The sequence below is a fragment of the Perca flavescens genome, chromosome 14 (assembly GCF_004354835.1).
Source record: "Perca flavescens isolate YP-PL-M2 chromosome 14, PFLA_1.0, whole genome shotgun sequence".
NCBI classification, from domain to species: Eukaryota; Metazoa; Chordata; class Actinopteri; order Perciformes; family Percidae; genus Perca; species Perca flavescens.
The window spans coordinates 17,007,384-17,025,087 of record NC_041344.1 but is presented as its reverse complement, the minus strand read 5'-3'; the positions used below and the strand labels follow the sequence as shown (position 1 = coordinate 17,025,087).

Here is a 17,704-nt window from a genome sequence, read left to right as displayed (position 1 = left end):
TAAACATAAATATTTGAGTGAGGTGAATGATAGGGGTGATTATTATGTACCTCATTGGGCATTTGAAGATGGTTAATATCTAGAATATATTTTATTGAGTCTGCAGTTCTGGCAGCTGGCTTCTATGGTTAAGTGTTTTAACATTTTGTAAAATAAAATGTTTTTTTTAAATGAAAAATAATTAATTTTTTGTAATTAAAAAGTGGGCCTATTTGTGATGAATTATCTATTCATACAGCAAAGTTTCTTCAGCAGCCTTATTTTCAGATGTGGATGAGTAACGTTAGTTTATAAACATGGTTTGATTACATGGTTTATGTCTGGCCTTATCCATGAATCTAGCTGATATTATTGACTTTAAAACGGTTGGAATGAAGTAGTGTTCATACACTGCGAATTGTAGCTAGTTGTACTGAGATTTCCCTAAACAGTCAGATTAGAGTAGCCACTCCTCCGTTAGCATACGGATGCTGGCAATCATTCATTGCTAACAACAGTTAGCTAGTGTTTCGCGATGATGGCTGGGGACTTGCAAGGTTTTGCGCTAGAAAAAGCCGAACTGCTTTCCAGCCGTTTAAAGGAGCTCCTGTCTTCGGGACAAGGATATGTTCGGGCTCAGTTCGGGGTGGATTTGGGTCTGAAGCCTGATGTGTACCCGACGTGGGTCATCCTGTCCACGGCCTCCGTGGGTCTCCTGCTAATACTCTGTCTGTCATGGGCTGCCGTCTGTGGCGGTCTGTTTGTCGGGAAAAAGCGGGGATGCCCGGTCACCCAAGGCAACGGTGAGCCTGGCAAGGCCAATTTAGCTAAAACTGCAAAACCGGAAGAACTGAAGAAGAGGAACAAAAAGAAAACGCTTGAAAAGGTACCGTAGTAAGCTTTAACTAACTGCTGCTGAATCACGGTCAATCACAACAAGTGCGTGTATTCTGGGTGTCTAGCTAGATACAATTAACGTTAACGCTAAAGAAAAACTCGAATTAGCAGTTAAGCTAATTCATGCATGTATCCCCATTTTGCCAATAAAGTTGAATTTAACGTTAGCCACCTTTGCTCTCTTCTTTTTTTTAAAGATTATTTTGGGCTTTTTCCCCTTTAGTTCAGAGTGACAGTGGGTAGATAGGAAAGGTGGGAGAGAGATGGGGGATGACACGCAGCAAAGGGCCGCAGGTCGGATTCGAACCCGGGCCGCTGCAAAGGCCTCAATCTACATGGGGCGCACGCTCTTACTGGGTAATCTATAATATATAAAAATATCATATCAATATCATCATCATATTAGCTACACATTCTATCTAGGGACAATAATGTGACCCACTTACAAAATGAAAAATAAACCAGTTAGCTAAATATACGATGATTCACGGTATCTTGTTAATAATAGGATGCTAACTAGCCAGCTGTGTGTATGACGGTAGTCAACTGACAAGCCACTAGCTGATTATGGTTGATGCTAGCTAATGTACGGTTTCACTTTCACACGCCGCGTGGCAACCATTGACATATATACAAGGTGGCAACCTCCTCAAACCATGGATGTAGCCTCAAACCCGTTTCCACTCTGCCGCCTTCTGTTTATTGAAATGACTGGAGGCGGCGGTGTGATAGCCGCTTAAGGCAAGGGAACTTTATTTGTATAGTACATTTCAGCAACAAGGCTATTCAAATCATTAATCAAAGATAATAGAAAACAACACAAGTAGATTAGAATAGAATAAGACAGGTATAAATACAAGAATTAAAGTTTCAGTGCAGTGTAAGAAATTAGCACTTATTGATTTAACAAAAGGCAGCATCAAACAGAAAAGTCTTCACCTTGTTTGGAAAATAACAGAGTTGAAGCAGACCTGCAATTTTCTGGGAGTTTGTTCCAGATATGTGGTGCATAAAAAAAAACTGAACGCTACTCAATGTTTAGATCAGGTCCCTGATGACCCAAGAGGTCTGGGATGATTAGCTATTCGATCCACAGACAGAAGTCTTCATAGGCTGTAACCAAAATATGTAGGTTACATCCACTATAAAATGTAGGCCTGTCCTTTGTAGTTTCAGAAATTCAGAAGTTTCCTTTCCTTTTTCCTTAACTTTGATTTGGATCATTTGTGAAGTATACTCCAAATTCAGATATATTTGTAAAGATTTGTCTTGAAATTAAAAGTTAGAATATTCTGCAAAGAAAAGGTGGATGAACAGACTTTAGGATAGTTTGTTTACTGTTATACTGGATTGTCAACATCATCATGTTGTTTATCTGATGTCTGTCTTTCTACTCCAGAACACTCAATCCAATGGACAACCAGTGGCTGTAGCTCAAGAGGAAGTTACATTGACAGAGGTGGTTTCCAAGCTACCCCCGCAGATCAAAACCAAGAAGGTATGTTTAAGCAGCTGCTTCCAAAATTAAGTGGACCCGAAACTGTTGATGGGCACGGCAGCCACAAGTTGTTCTTGAAACTCGCTCAGTCAATTTTAATTAGACAGTATTGTTATGGTGGTGAAATATTTCTGAAACCCCACTGTCACTCTTTGACAGATTTGCCAGTGTGTCATGGCTTCAAAGAACAACAGTTTCATGATTTCCATTAGCATAACTTTTTTTGGTAACCCCATACTTTATTTCAACATATCTTTGATTTATTTCTATCCACAGGTGCATGAGGTACAGGCCCCAGTGCAGGTGAAAAAGAACAAGAAGAAAACCAAGACAGTGGTGAAACCTGTCCAGCATGTTTCTACAAATGATGGGAAGGAACCTGATGATGGTAAGACTAAATTGTTGTACGGGAAACTTCATAACAACTTTGCATTTCAAACTGTATAGTTTCACCCAGTACACGCCCCTCACGTTTTCAGTATGCACAACCTACTTGACCTCTGCAGTTATGGTTAGCCTCACTCACTACACTTAACATTCAGTTTTCCTGTTGTAGCCAGCCTATTGGTTGGATAAGCAATAACTAAATTTCACCCACAGTCAACCATCTAAAACACTTCTTTATCATTGCCGGAAAGTCACATTTTTGTGTGTCTACCAGGTGCATGGGAGACCAAAGTCAGTAACCGAGAGAAGAGGCAGCAGCGCAGGAAGGACAAGGGCCCCGAGGACTCTGGTGGCCCAGGAGGGGTGGAGGCTTCCAAGAGCATTGTGGAGGCACCTGTGGCCCCAGTCCCTACCAACACCAAGAAGAACAGAGGAAACCATGGTATTCAGCAGTGTAATGAAAATGTATTTAACATACAGTGTGGGTAGGGTTAACCATATATGTAGCACCTTCATGTGTACAGTTCCCTCATGCTAAAACAAGAATTATCTAGTAGTATTGCAAGTTACTCAAGCACATATTTTTTCTGTATTATTTCAGAGTCCCTGCATCCAAGAACCGCTGGAAAGGTGGAGACAGCCACTGGAGCTGGTAAAGACAAAGCTAAACCATTATAGTTTGTGACTGAGAACAGAGCTCTGTTAATAGCTCCCTTTTTCTTTATTTTCCAGACTAACACTTTGTCTAATTAAGATGAGATTGAAGATATACATACAGATGTCTTCCTGGGTGTAGTGTTTCAACAAGCCTGTAAATGATGGTTTTAAAATCAATTATTTTGGACTTAAAGGTCCCATGGCATGAACATTTCACTTTATGAGGTTTTTTAATATGAGTTCCTTCAGCCTGCCTATGGTCCCCCAGTGGCTAGAAATGGCGATAGGTGTAAACTGAGCCCTGGGTATCCTGCTCTGCCTTTTGAGAAAATGAAAGCTCAGATGGGCTGATCTGGAATCTGCTCCTCATGAGGTCATAAGGAGCAAGGTTACCTCCCCTTTCTCCGCTTTGCCCGCCCAGAGAATTTGTCTCACCCATGAGAAAGAGAGACATCATGGCTTGCAAACAAGCAAAGTGGCAGTTGGTCAAGGCCACACCCCCACCCTCCACCTTGCCCCCCCTCTCTCCTCCTCAATAGTATTTAAAGCTACAGACACAGAAATGGCACATACTAAGGAAAGCTCATTGTGTGACTGGCTCTAGTGGCTGTAATTCTGCACCAAGGCTGAATTTTGGGAAAGATACAGTATTAGGGGACCACTAAGGCCTATATAAAAGCATCCAAAAAGCAGCATGTCATAGGACCTTTAACTCTAAAATACAGAATCTGCTAGACAAAAGATTGTGAACGTCTTCTCCCAATGTCTATCTCCCCAGTGTCCTCCAGCTGGAGAGAGGAGCCTTCAGTCAGTGCTGCAGGTTGGACTCATGTCAACATGTCTGTGAAGATCCCCCCTCAGGTGGGTGCAATGGAGGGGACCAAGTGGAGTGCCATCCCCACGGCTGCACATTACAGGCCTCCACCCAAACCTCAGTCCTGGAGACAGGAGACACAAGGTAACACCTCTACCTGGGTAGACCTTTTTACACCACAAACATAAATATTGGTAGTGCAGGATAACACAGCAATATCTACAACACAGGCTCTACTCAGCATATTGGTTTTCAAATTGAGACAAGAAAAGTGTTTGGGAGAAGTCACATCCACATCAGGTGAAGGGTGTAGGACTCTTGGGGGATTGAACAGTCCAAGTTGTTATTACTATTTAGATAAGAAGTATGATCAGATATCTCATCATACAATATCAATTGTGTCCGTACAGCTATTTCAGCATTTTAAGATCGGCTACAGTAACAATAAAACTGCCATTTTGACTGTGAACACTGTTATTCTTGGGTTTAATTTAAAGTGCTCATATTATGCTTTTTAGCTTTTTTCCTTTCCTTTATTGTGTTATATATTTTGTTTGTGCATGTTATAGGTTTACAAAGTGAAAAAGCCCAGAGTTCACCCCAAAGGGACTTAAGCTACCATCTTCAACAGAAACCACTGTTTACAAACTGCTCTAAACAGCTCTATTGTAGTCTAGCCTTTATTTCTGTGACAATAATGCTTGCCTAGCTGCTAGCATGGCATGCCCTCATACTGTGCTTCTTAATGGCTAGTTGTCCTTACCTAGCTACTGCACATGTGTGACACCCAACAAAGATTGTACAGAAGTGAGATGCCTCACTCTGTAGCTAAAACAGAGCACTCAACACACAGGGTGAAAAGAGGAGCTGCAGCAATGTGCAGCAGAACAAATATATGGTGTTTTTTGAAAATTAAACCATGTAAACCTATTCTGGTACAACCTCTAAATACAATTATGAACTTGAAAATGAGCATAATATCAGCACTTTAATCATAGTCATTTTAAAGACTGTGACCTACTGAGCCATCTGCTGGACAGAAGTGGTATTATAGGTGAAATAAAAAATTAGTTTGGGTGGCATCATTAAAGGAACACGCCGACTTATTGGGAATTTAGCTTATTCACCGTAACCCCAGAGTTAGACAAGTCGATACTTACCCTTCTCATCTCCATGCGTGCTGTAATGCTGTCTGACGGCTCCAGCGGCATCAGGCCAGCACAGACATGCAGGTGAATGGTTCCAGTAATCCTACTGCTCCGATGTTCCTATTTACATGTTGTGATTTGTAGAGTGACAGTGTGTACAAAAAACAACATAACATGAGACACAGCCATTTTCTAACCGTAAACAAACCGGGAACTATATTCTCAGGCGGAAGAATATAGTACTTGGGCGGAGTGATATGCTCGCAGCAAGCCTGTCTGAGAATATAGTTCCCAGTTTGTTTACTGTTAGAAGATGGCTGTGTCTCATGTTACGTTGTTTTTTGTACACACTATGACTCTACAGATCACAACATGTAAATAGGAACATGTTGGCGTTATTTTGTCACTTTTGTCACAATTCGGAGCAGTAGGCTAGTTGGAACCAGTTACCTGCAGGATCTGTGCTGGGCTAAGCTAATGCTGGAACCGTCAGACAGCGTTACAGCACTCACGGAGATGAGAAGGGTATGTATCGACTTGTCTAACTCTGGGGGTTACGGTGAATAAGCTAAATTCCCAATAAGTCGGCGTGTTCCTTTAATGGCAAAGATCTTTTTTTTTTTTTTTTTTTTTGAGAATTTGTCATGTGATGCCAAATTTGAGCTCCACTGTTTGTTTGGAAGAACAGCATTCCAATCATATAATCATGTGTTTCTGTGTGCTCTCGCCAACAGCATGGAGTGCCATTGATGGTCGGATAAAGAATGACCTCAACCCTGTGACCTTCTCCATGCTGGGACGAAACACCACAGGTTGGTATTGTGATTAACTGTCAGCTTTATCACCGGTCACAAACCATACTCTACATGTCTGATGTAGCTTTTCCACTATCCTGTAAAAGCATCCAGTGTTTCTAGCATTGACTAATTTAGTTTTTTCTCTCTTTCTTTCTTTCTTTCTTTTTTCTTTCTTTCTTTCTTTCTTTCTTTCTTTCTCAATCACCATCTGACTGTCTTCTTAGACCCAATATCAAATTCAATGGAGCTGCAGTGGGCGAGGTGCCCTGATGTTGATGATGAATGGTCTGGATTAAGTGAGTATTTCAGCAACCCATTCCATGCAACACAGCCTACTAAATAACAGTGGATCATTCAAAGTAAAGTTAAGTAAAAGCTGCGCATAATTTTGTGAGATGAGACCCAAGTCTTAATGTGCAAAAGTATCCATTCCATGGACAAGCATATATTTTTCAATTTGTAATGTTTTGTCTGCCATCTTGTTATTTTAGATGGGGTGGCAGCAGTGGACCCCAGCTCTGACTGGAATGCTCCAGAAGAGCACTGGGGAAACTATGAAGAGCCCCCTGTGTTGGTGACCCCAGCACCTCCATTGAAAGAACAGCATATCCCCAACAAGGTACCTATCACGGACACTCTGCCAAATCACCCACATGGTTAATTACATCTGTTAGACATCTCTAAATTATCCCATTGTAAGGCTTAAAAGCCTTAACAACAAGAAGCCTTTTTTTAGTATCCTGGATTTAATTGCATTGTTTTTTATTTGACACAGCATTTAGGAAGCAACACAAAAGCCAATATGTTAAACATTTGCCAAAATAGAAACTTTTGATCTTCTTTGGTGATATATATTCTTGTAGTGTCCATCTCATAAAGTAGCTTGTCTTTTTACCATTGACATCACTGTTACCAGAACTTGTATTCCTTATTTTAAAATGAATGTCTGTTTTTGATACAGCCGGTATTGGAGGATGAGAAGGACACTGACGATCCGTCCGGTGGAGCAGCCAAATCCAAGAAGAACAGGAAAAAGAAGAAGAAAACAGAAGAGGAGGCTGCATCTGAGGCCCAGGTAAGGAAAAAAAGCTGTCCGATTAATATCATCCACAAAAGTATAACTTTATTTATTTGTACATATTCACATCAAATGAATGGAGGCATTTTTCCTGTTTTGTGATGTCATTGCATTTCGTTGACTGTAGACGGTGAGCACAGTGCCCCTTGTCAATACAGTACCCAAACCCCAAGAGCCTTCTGAGCTGGCCTCCAAAAAGCAGAATCCCAGCATACCCTCCTCTCAGAGTAGGTTCTATTATTCTCAACAGCTCAGACTCTGTTTATATTCACTCGCAGAGATAAAATACATGTTCAAACAGTATAATAATAATAAGATCGTTCTAAATAAAACTTTATTTTCCCTTTTTTAATCTACTTGCAGAGAAATCTGAGCAGATTGTGGAGCCTCTGAAGCCCTCCCTAAAGAAAAAGGTCCGAAGGGAAACATGAAGTCACACAGGTCCATACAAAGCATATGCAAATGATTGTAAAATGTGTCACATGCAATAATTACAGGTACAAGTTTTTTTCGGAGATACATTAACAGGTTATCAGTTGCTGAAACAAAAAGAAAACAAGCAGTGGATATCACCTGCTTGGCTAAATATAGTGATGAAATGTGGTCCTGTGGACTAAAATCTTAACTAATTTGCACTATTTGCTACACTGCAACTGAATGGAGTTTCAGGGGAGGTTGACTTGCAGTGGAGGTACATGTTCATGTAATTATTTTTTGTGGCATCAAAAGTTTTTTTTTTTTTTTTTTTTTAAAAGGTTTCATTTCAATTTTTTGTTATATGAAAATTGAAGTATAAGAGAAGCATACATTTTTGCTCCCCAAAATATTGCACTTTGTTTTGTTTGCCATGCTTCTGCCCCTATATCAACTGGCAATTACAAATATTTGTGGGAGCAGGCTACATGTGAGGGCTCGTCTCGGATCAGGATAAATTCAGATTTTTTTTTTTCTTCTTCAATTCTCTCTCAGTACAACACTTACACAACCTATATGTAAATTAAGATAGTTAGGCGTTGCTGTAATCATCCCCCTTCTTCGTACTGGCCATTAAGTGATAACCCCAGAGCAACCAACTGCAACGTAGAAATGGGGGACAAAAATCTGCATACCTCGTTTTGTGCAAAAATACATTCTAAAGTAGATCCGATGCTAATATGAGGGCGGCTGTATGTGTAAGTAATAGTGTCCAAATAGATGGGTATTTTCCAAAGGAATGGTCTGTTTGGTACAAAATTCTGTCTTTGTGTTTTCTTGCTGAGGTCTAAGGTCACATAGGTTTGTAGCCATGACAAAAGCCTGACTATAAACCTACACATGACTGCCAGGACAAATGTTTGATTTGGCTATTCCCAGACTGCTGAAGCCTCATTTTAGTTTTGGCTGAACTTGCAGAGCAAAAATGCATTTTGTACTTTACATTGTAGTCACTCTATGAAGGTATCATTACACAGCCTGTGTGGACAGGAGAAATTATTACAGCGACCTATATATCTTTCAACAAATAAATTACATGCAACTGTTGTGTTAAGATAAGTTTGCCTATCCTCTAAAGTAATATCTCCCTATCTGTCCTTTGAGTACAAACACTCACTGCCTGTAGGCTGTGTGGTTTATGAAGAATGGCAGCTGTTATCAGGTTGTTTCACACCAAAAGAAAAAAAAAATGTGGCCATTCTCCACAACCACTCCTGCAGTGTAATCCACCTCTTCACTGTCCATCTGTGTGGTAGTATGCTCCAAACTTTCATTATTATGCCAAAATATGGTTAAATACACTACTGCCTGAGCTTCAGAGTGGTGGGGAAATCGAGAGACACTGAAGCAGTGTATTTAACTGTTCAGAGCATACTACCAGCTGAACAGTTACTGATTCATCACTTATGGATCAGATCAGATCATTTCTTTAAAGACTACTCTAAATTAGAAATGTGGACGTTGTAAACGGATTCTGGATTCACATAGCCTAGAAATCTAGCGTCAGCAACTCTATGTTGGCTTGTGAGCTGGAAAAACCAAACTTTGACCGGGCCAATCGCATCATGTATGGAGTCGGTGGGCGGGTTTATGGCTGCTGCTGCTGGGAACAGAGAGAATTTGAAAGACAACCGTTTATCCCGCCCCTCAAATTGAGCCCTGTCAATGGTGAGTTCCCAGACCCAACATCTTGATGTGGGTCTGGCTTGTCAGGCTAGGATTCACACTTAATTGTTGATAACTGTAGAGAGTACAGTAACTGATATGAACCACCAGGTGGCAATGTGAATTAAAGGAGTAGTGGGGACTATCCCACAAAGAAGTAGCACTATTAAGTATTGTCCCTCTACTTTTATCATTCTAACTATATCTTTATCTGACTAGACTTGTGCGTTTATTTTCTAGACCCTTCTGCACTCTTATCTGATTTTTTTAAAGTCATTTTTCTTCCAGTTTTTGTGCTAGAAAAAGCCATGCCATATGTACAGATTGTAAGGGCTTTTTCCAGTTCTGTGATTGCTCTGTGCAAAAGGCTGTATTGAGCTCCTTTTGATGTTGATGAATTGTTTTTTTACTAACTTTTTGCAGAATGTGTAATTTCTTTTAGTTTTACCTGACTTCCAGGATTTATGATGGGGGATTTTTGTTTTACATTAATTGAGAATGAAGACATACATAGTGATATGATATAGAGCAGCTTTAATTCCACAATAAAGTTGGTTTTAAACAACACACACACACACACACACAATAACACATTTATACAAGGAATTTAATTCCACTGCCTTAACCTGTAGTTGTATAGAAAATGCATTGACATCCTTTTTTATAGTTTCCAACCAATTGCAAGTTTTGATGTCAGAAATTAATTTCATCTTGCATGACTTTGATAATAGTACTTGTGTACATGAAATGAAAGATGTCTTGCTTTTACTGTAAGTACTTGGTCCTGGAGTACCACTCAGTGTATATATAATTTAATAGCTTTTTTTAATGATCAAATTGCAGCTTTTCTGTGGGCATCCAATTTAGCGGACATTAACAGGAGTGTGTTGTAGTCAAAGAGCCTTTGTGCATCAAGGTGTTGATCAGCTGGTGGTGATGAATAGTTGTTAGTAGAGCTGATAGAACAAAATAATACGTTGCTGTGGCTTCAGGCAGGCCTTTTTGTTTACTGATGATTCAAATGGATTCAATCAATGTATTTATATACTTGTCTCCAGGACATGGTTATATGAATGATTTTGTTTATTGAGGAGATACAAATGATATTTCTATGTTTGTTAAAAATGAAAAATAAATGAGAATTGCTTGATATCATTTTTTTTGTCTCTAAGGCTGACTTGCTAATACTATGGATATTTTATATATATATATATATATATATATATATATATATATATATATTGAGATCAGTTGTTATCCTGAAGAAGCACTGATTATTTTACCACATTTAGTAATGTTTTCATGCCAAAATAACAAAGTATGAATTAGAGGCATGTTTTTGCAGCACATAAGCAATACAGATATAAAAGGTGCTTTCTCCCTGTTAACTGGCACGTTGTTTTTAGGTTTTCTGTCAAACTAATCCCAAATCTGTGATTAATAAAATGAAGATTCACTATGTCATGGTGAAAATCTGTGTCATCATCTGTGCGTATGAAAGGCAGATATATTATAGTGAAGGTCACTCACTAATGGATGGTACTGCAGTTGCTCAAAGCCCTGTTGTGGAAATAACCAGCTAATGCTGTTTTAAAAAAAGATCCATCCAAAGTCCCTGTGTGTGAAACCCATAGGCTTCACAGTGCTATGCTGAAACAAATCAGTAGAGTGTGGTGACATTTTTCAGCCAAACTAACCGATCAATTCACCCAAACATTGGCTTTGGGATTGTATTGCTCTACAGCAGGTCGGAGCAAAATGGATTATAAGCCTCTGTATTTCCAGTCATTATGTCAGAGCTCTCTGTACACGTACATAAATACTTCTGTTTAATATTTCAAACACTCTGTGAACGTTATATGGAAAATCTTTGAGGCTAGAAAAATTGACCATCAGTTTGATATGTCCTCTTCAGATTGCGTTGCAGCATTTAAAGATGTGGCAGTCTGGTCAGTATTAAGTCATGGCAGGAGAGGAAAATCCCCTAATGTGACGATGATGCGGTCCACCCACCAGAGCTTAGAGCTGTGGCCACTGGCCCATCTGTCATGCTTGATCCAGGATGTTTGCACAGGCAGAGAGACAAACTGACATGAAATGAAAGACTTATTTCTTGTTCCAACACTGTAATAAAATACATACAGTTTAAGTCATTTTATTTAGTTTGAGACAGTCCTCTGAGAGTCTCAAACTTGTGATGTCATCAATGTCTGGAGCTGCTCCCTAGACAATGAATGAGAGACTGATTTTATGGACTCACAGAATGTTTGTTTTCATTTTTATACCCAAATGAGCTTAATTCTAATGTAGTTTGGAGTGTCAGTTCTGACACTTTCTTAAAGAGAATATGTACCCATATTTTCAGAACATTCCCCTGGGTGATTGATTGATTGATTGATTGATTTAATCTCCCTATACGAAACTGTAACTAAAGAAAGAGATCAATAAAATGGTTTGAAAGAAAGCATCATTTAATAGCTGAAATGAAATATTTTGTGTGATTATTATCATTTTGCATCCATCCCTCGGATCTTGGTCAAAATAGAGTAATGGAAAATTATCAAAATCCTCCTGTGGTCACGTGGCTCCGGGATGAGCCAGATTAACGCTCTCTGGCTCTTTCTCTATTTGCCAGCAGGATTCTGGAGGACTCCACTTGCGGAAACAGACGAACATCGTTTCTAACATACGCTTGATGTGGCGGTCCTAGCACCGAGGTCGCCAACTGTTTTATCTTTTACGGGCATAGCTAGTAGCTTTGAATAATTCATTGTCGGTGGCATTCATGAAATAACTTCAAATTCATAGCAGGATAAATAATGATTTCACCGTGGGACCGGTGGTACTCGACGAGCTGCTGCCTTTGCTGCCATGTACGGACGGGCACCATTATTCTGGGAATATGGTATATGGTAAGTAAGATTTTTCATTCGATGTCATCCCCAGTAAATATGTAACGTTAGGTTATTAGATTAATATCAAGTGAGTTTTACAGCAATATAGCTAAGTTAGCTGGCTACTGTTGTTTTTCGGCACTCATTTGTGATTTGCCATTTTGAGGAGGATGTCCTCGGTTTACACAGTTAACGTTAACGTAGCTAACACATTTAAACTACAGTGCTAGCTAGTTAATGAAATGCCACCATTTTCACTCAAGGCTTCTTTCTTGGCTAACCTATATAACGTTAGGTCAATTTGAATCCAATATAAGCATAGCTAGTACAGTTTGTAGTCGTATAACGTTATTCATTCTAAGCTACCGTTACCGTTAAACTTTTTGTTGTGCTGAAAATAACAACCTTACCAATTCAAATTCAATTCAAATGAGCTCTATTGGCATAAAAGGCAAAACTAATGAAGCTTCATGAAATGTAGAAATAGGGACGCAATTTACCAACCCATCCCATTTGATTTGTCCTACATTTGTACCGATTAAATATAGAGCTTGCTTGTTTTTTTAACCATGGGATAACCACAAGTTTTCAACATAGTTCAGTGAGCCTGTTTAATCCCTGACCTCTTGTAAGCGTCAGTCTCCCTCTCTTTGTGACCCTACTACTAATCAAGTCAAATCGAGCCAAGGCCAGAAAAAGCATGTTGACACACAAAAGTGACATAATAGGACTCAAATGGTAATTTATTTTAATCATGCTGGTTGGACGGATGCTGTACTGCATTTTATAATATTGTAAATTAAATGTATTTTGATTTTGGACTGTTACTTTAAAAAAAACAAGGAATTTAAAGATGGTGGCCATGAGCTCTATGAACTTGGTATTTTTGACTATTTCCTCTCATTTTTAATCCGAGAAATAACCTATGGAGTACCTAATAATGAAAAATAATAGCAAGTTGCGTACTTATTTCAACATTTCATTAAGCTTCATTAGTTTTGGCCAGTATATCTAACCACACTCAGCAGTTGGCCTGTATCATATGATAAAGAGTAGCTCAATTCAAAAACCATATCTGATAATCCGTTACCTCACCTGTAATTACTTTTTATTTAAATTACTTTATCCCACTCCAAGAAAAAGCCCAATCCATCTGATCAATTAATTCTGAAGGTTAACCCAAGGACATAAAAATGGATAACTCCACCATGAAATGTAATATTAATATTGATCTTCCTCATTTCTCCACAGCTCATCAACGCGGTGGTCCTACTCATCTTGTTGTCGGCTCTCAATGACCCAGTTCAATACCGCTACCACCTTACCAGCTCTGAGCTGGGAACTGACATTGATGTCATGGACGATGCAAGTGAGTGCAACTAATCCCCTCATTGTTACATTTCTGGCCTGATGTATATTGGACTAAATATCCTCAATGAAAGATTTCACATTTTTTATTATTATTTTTAAACACTAAGGGCTCATTATCAATTTATAAGAAATCACATTTTTTTATTATTATACTATAATTATTCTTGTCAACCATACAGAACATTCAATTTTATTATTATTTTATTTAACAGGAAAAAAACTACCACCACAATGATGCCAAAAGACAATTTAATAACATTTTTATTGCATCTTACACGATTGTGGAGATTAGAGATTAATGCGTGCGTGCGTGCGTGCGTACGTGCGCACGTGATAGCTAAAACATTTGAATGACATGCTGTCAAAACGATGACACTGTTGTGGTCTTTAGTGCATCTATCTCTTTCCAGACGAGTCAACTGACAAATGTTCTCCTCTTCAATACTTTAATTGAATATTTTAGGTATGGCAATTGGTATTTTATTTTTTTGGTAGGTTTAATTGAATTTAATGATGACATTACACTCAACAGTCAATGGTGTTATAATAAGACTTATAGTAAGACTTTAAGACTGTGAATAAATACTGAAGCGATATCAAAATATTACAGTAAGCAAATAACCAAGTTTCATGGCCCTAACAATATTATTTAAGTATATCTCCCAGCTCTTACAGACAGTGCCAATTAAAATCAACATGTCCATATAGCCCCATGTGTTTCTGCAGCTCTAAAATCATTTCTCCTTTCTACCCACCACTTTTCTTTCCCAGAGTGCTTCTCTCAGCACAGACAAAGCTGAGTAGACTAGACTCCATAAACAATAAATCAGTGTGCATGTGTATTTTCAGTATTTCCCCTCCAGCAGCTATCATCATCACTGTCGCCTCTGGAACACCACAGTCCCTGTCACTGGCTACTCTGATTAAAAATGACTGCTCTAATTCTCTAACGGATTAAAAGGGCCATCTTGCCTCATAGCGTTGTTGCTTGTGCAGCATCAGTCAAAAATTGTGAAACAGTGGGAAAGGATGGAGAAAAACTGCTGTTATGGTTTTATAATAGGCAGGTATCCTTAACGTGATCATATGCAGAGAAATCCTGAAATTTGAACTCAGATGTGTGGATGATGTGCGTGAGGGGTGGCAGTGCATTTATTTATGCATGTATTGTTTATATATAGTATGTGTTAATATATCTCCCTGTGTCCAGTGTGTGTGGCAAGGGATTAAGATGGAAGGGTATCATACTTTCCTGGGTCTTAACACAGTGTCAGTACTCTAATAAGCAGTGTTGCTGAGTGTATAGTAAGGGCTCACCAACAGTCATGATGATATACAGAAGTTGCATTCAGTTCAGTTTTTAGTATGTAAAGACATGGGAATTTTGAAGTTTTCCTGATAACAATGCTGACAAAAACTACCAGGCATGCATTGATTCCACTGTTTTACAGCCTGTGCTGTTTATTCAAACCAAGTTCCATAACTGGGATCCCTTTAACCGAACAGCACATATGCAGATATCCTGTTTTTAACTTGATGTCACTGGATCCCTGTTAGTCACTCTGCTACAGTGACACACATGCATCCCATCAGTCAGTTTTCACAGCTGCAATGTGAATGTGAGAGGGGTGTTACATATACTCAAATTTAGTACATCTTTCATAACTATTATCCATGTGCTGATCATGTTTTTTCCAAGGCAGATTAAACGCGGTAAATAGGGAGGTTACTTAAGGTGCTTTGTTTTGTAAAATCCGTGTCCCCGTGAAGACTTTTGGATTACATCAGTGGAATCAAGAGTTCCAGTGAAATATTGCTGCTGTTTTTTCACTGGTAAACTAGATTATCTGTTCTCACACTGTTCTGTTTGTTGGGTTTTGCTTCTGCAGATATCTGCATAGCCACTGCAATATCCCTCCTCATGATTCTCATATGTGGCATGGCGACATATGGTGCTTACAAGGTAAATAAACAAACCATACAATACATCTGAACTTGAGAAACAACCTGCCTAAGATGTTTCTGAGTTCCTTCATCTATTATTAATTTCTCCCACATAGCAACATGCTGCTTGGATCATTCCATTCTTCTGCTACCAAATCTTCGACTTTGCCCTTAACACACTGGTAGCCATTAGTGTGGTCGTTTATCCCAACACGGTGCAGGACTACCTCCAGCAGCTGGTAAGAACTATTTCACTTTAACCCCAACACCTACTTTTAATGACTTCATTTTAAACTGCAGGGTTCTTTTTCTTCTTGAAATATTGTCAAAAGCTTATAATACTAAATGTTTATAATCAAGGAATAGTTTACTAACAAGTTTTGTCAGATGCAGATTTGTAAAAAGACACTTTCTGTCTTTTCTTTCACTCCTGACATTGATTTATTTGAATTTATATCCCTCCCTTCCAGCCGGGGACATTCCCTTACAAAGAGGACATCATGTCCACCAACAACATGTGCCTAGTTTTTGCAGTTCTCCTCTTCATTGGCTGCATCCTCTCCTTCAAGGTAAGCCCACAGACTCTCTTTAGCACTGCAGATTCTCCCAGTCTGCCTAGGTTTGGCCTTTTTTTGGCTTTAGTAATTGAATCTGCAACATCCATCTGAACAGATGTAAAGAAAAAGGTATTCTTTGAAAATAAAATGATATATGCAACCCATGTCTACACATTACACACACTCACTGAACATCTGTTCCCTGTAGAACTGCATTTTATTTATAGACTTGCTCATCATTTTGCAACGTGATCAAGGCAATTAAGTCTCACACTGTGCACATCTGAGGCAATACGAACCATATGGCTTGTGTAATAAATCTGCCAGTGTGAACATTTCCATTATCAATGTTCTTCACGAGATTATCACACAGTCAGAGAGCAGCGGCTCAGGGACAACAGGAAACCAACTCCTGCCCAGTAATTCCCCCTTAATGCATGGATGATTCTCCAGGCGTAGCTGTGCTCGGGGGGCTCTGGGACGAGATGGGACAGGAAGTTGCAGTCATCTGTACAATCAAGTCAACTTGTTTCTCCTCCAAGCTTAGATTGGAAATGTTCTCGGCAGATATCCAAAACCAAAGCCTGGGTTTTATGATAGGAAGCAGCCACTGCTAAAGTTCCTGCTGAAGAATCCACTTGACTGCACTTGGCATAAATGACAGATACAGACAGGCAGAAAGAAGGAGCTGGAGAGGGAAGAGAGTGATGCGGAAGATCGAGAGATGTAGATGAAAGAGACAGATGGTCGGATGAATAAAAAGATGGAAAGTATATGGGCAGGTCAGACTTAGATTTTGTAGCAATGCGAAATGCCAGCCTAGCACATTATCATTGTGATTGAAAATGTTAGAGTTAGTATCACAGTGAGGAGGTCAACTCAGCATATGGTAAAGTGATTGGCTAGCAGGCGGCCTGGTTTCCTGGTTGGTCGGTTGCACTTACTGCTGGCAGAGGTACAGACTCAGCAGGCTACTCGCACATATACACAATGAACCTCCTGTTCTTCTGCCAAGTCAGACAAACCTAAACCCGACTGCTAACATAGCTTTACTGGTTACAATGTTGGTGGAAGACCAAGAAGGGCAACATTGTCCAGGAAAATATCCCTATACTTGTACAACTGTATCAAATGTCCATGTATCCTGACCTGTCTCATTGCAAAGGTAGCCAATATATCACCGTCTTGATCAAGTATGATGCATCTCTGCCTTCATCATCCGTGACCTTGATGAATGGATGACCTCATAGCAAGCAGCATCAGCAATAATATAAAGTGAAAACAAAATTGTTAAAGGTCATTGTGTGTTCTTTGTTTTCACCTCCCGGGGACAGGCCTACCTGATTGGCTGTGTGTGGAACTGCTACAGATATGTGAGCGGCAGGGGCACCACGGAGGTTCTGGTTTATGTCACAACCAATGACACCACGGTGAGTCCTCACATCCACCTTCTAACTCCTCACCTCAAGCACATACTAAAAATATACTCTCACTCAGATCATAATAAAATTGCATTCCACAGCATTGTTTTTTTTGGGACTTAC

At 39.4% G+C, this 17,704-nt stretch overlaps 2 protein-coding genes across 2 annotated transcripts in view; both read left to right on the top strand.

Annotated features, from left to right (window-relative positions):
• Positions 1-11: 11 nt before the first annotated feature.
• On the top strand, positions 12-10,549 carry mtdha (metadherin a). The gene is made up of 12 exons (XM_028597052.1): positions 12-865; positions 2,276-2,374; positions 2,651-2,762; positions 3,036-3,203; positions 3,363-3,413; positions 4,197-4,376; positions 6,115-6,192; positions 6,402-6,473; positions 6,669-6,796; positions 7,139-7,252; positions 7,383-7,482; positions 7,619-10,549. Exons 1-12 carry the CDS (start codon positions 515-517, stop codon positions 7,684-7,686), a joined length of 1,521 nt encoding a protein of 506 aa, XP_028452853.1. The 5' UTR covers positions 12-514; the 3' UTR covers positions 7,687-10,549.
• Positions 10,550-12,006: 1,457 nt separating this feature from the next.
• The window catches only part of laptm4b (lysosomal protein transmembrane 4 beta), a 13,019-nt gene continuing 7,321 nt past the window's right edge, over positions 12,007-17,704 (top strand). Inside the window, exons 1-6 of the mRNA XM_028597341.1 lie at positions 12,007-12,306; positions 13,540-13,657; positions 15,549-15,622; positions 15,720-15,842; positions 16,074-16,172; positions 17,495-17,590. Of these exons, the coding sequence (XP_028453142.1) occupies positions 12,214-12,306; positions 13,540-13,657; positions 15,549-15,622; positions 15,720-15,842; positions 16,074-16,172; positions 17,495-17,590 (603 nt within the window). The 5' untranslated portion in view covers positions 12,007-12,213. The remainder of the gene's footprint in view (positions 12,307-13,539; positions 13,658-15,548; positions 15,623-15,719; positions 15,843-16,073; positions 16,173-17,494; positions 17,591-17,704) is intronic.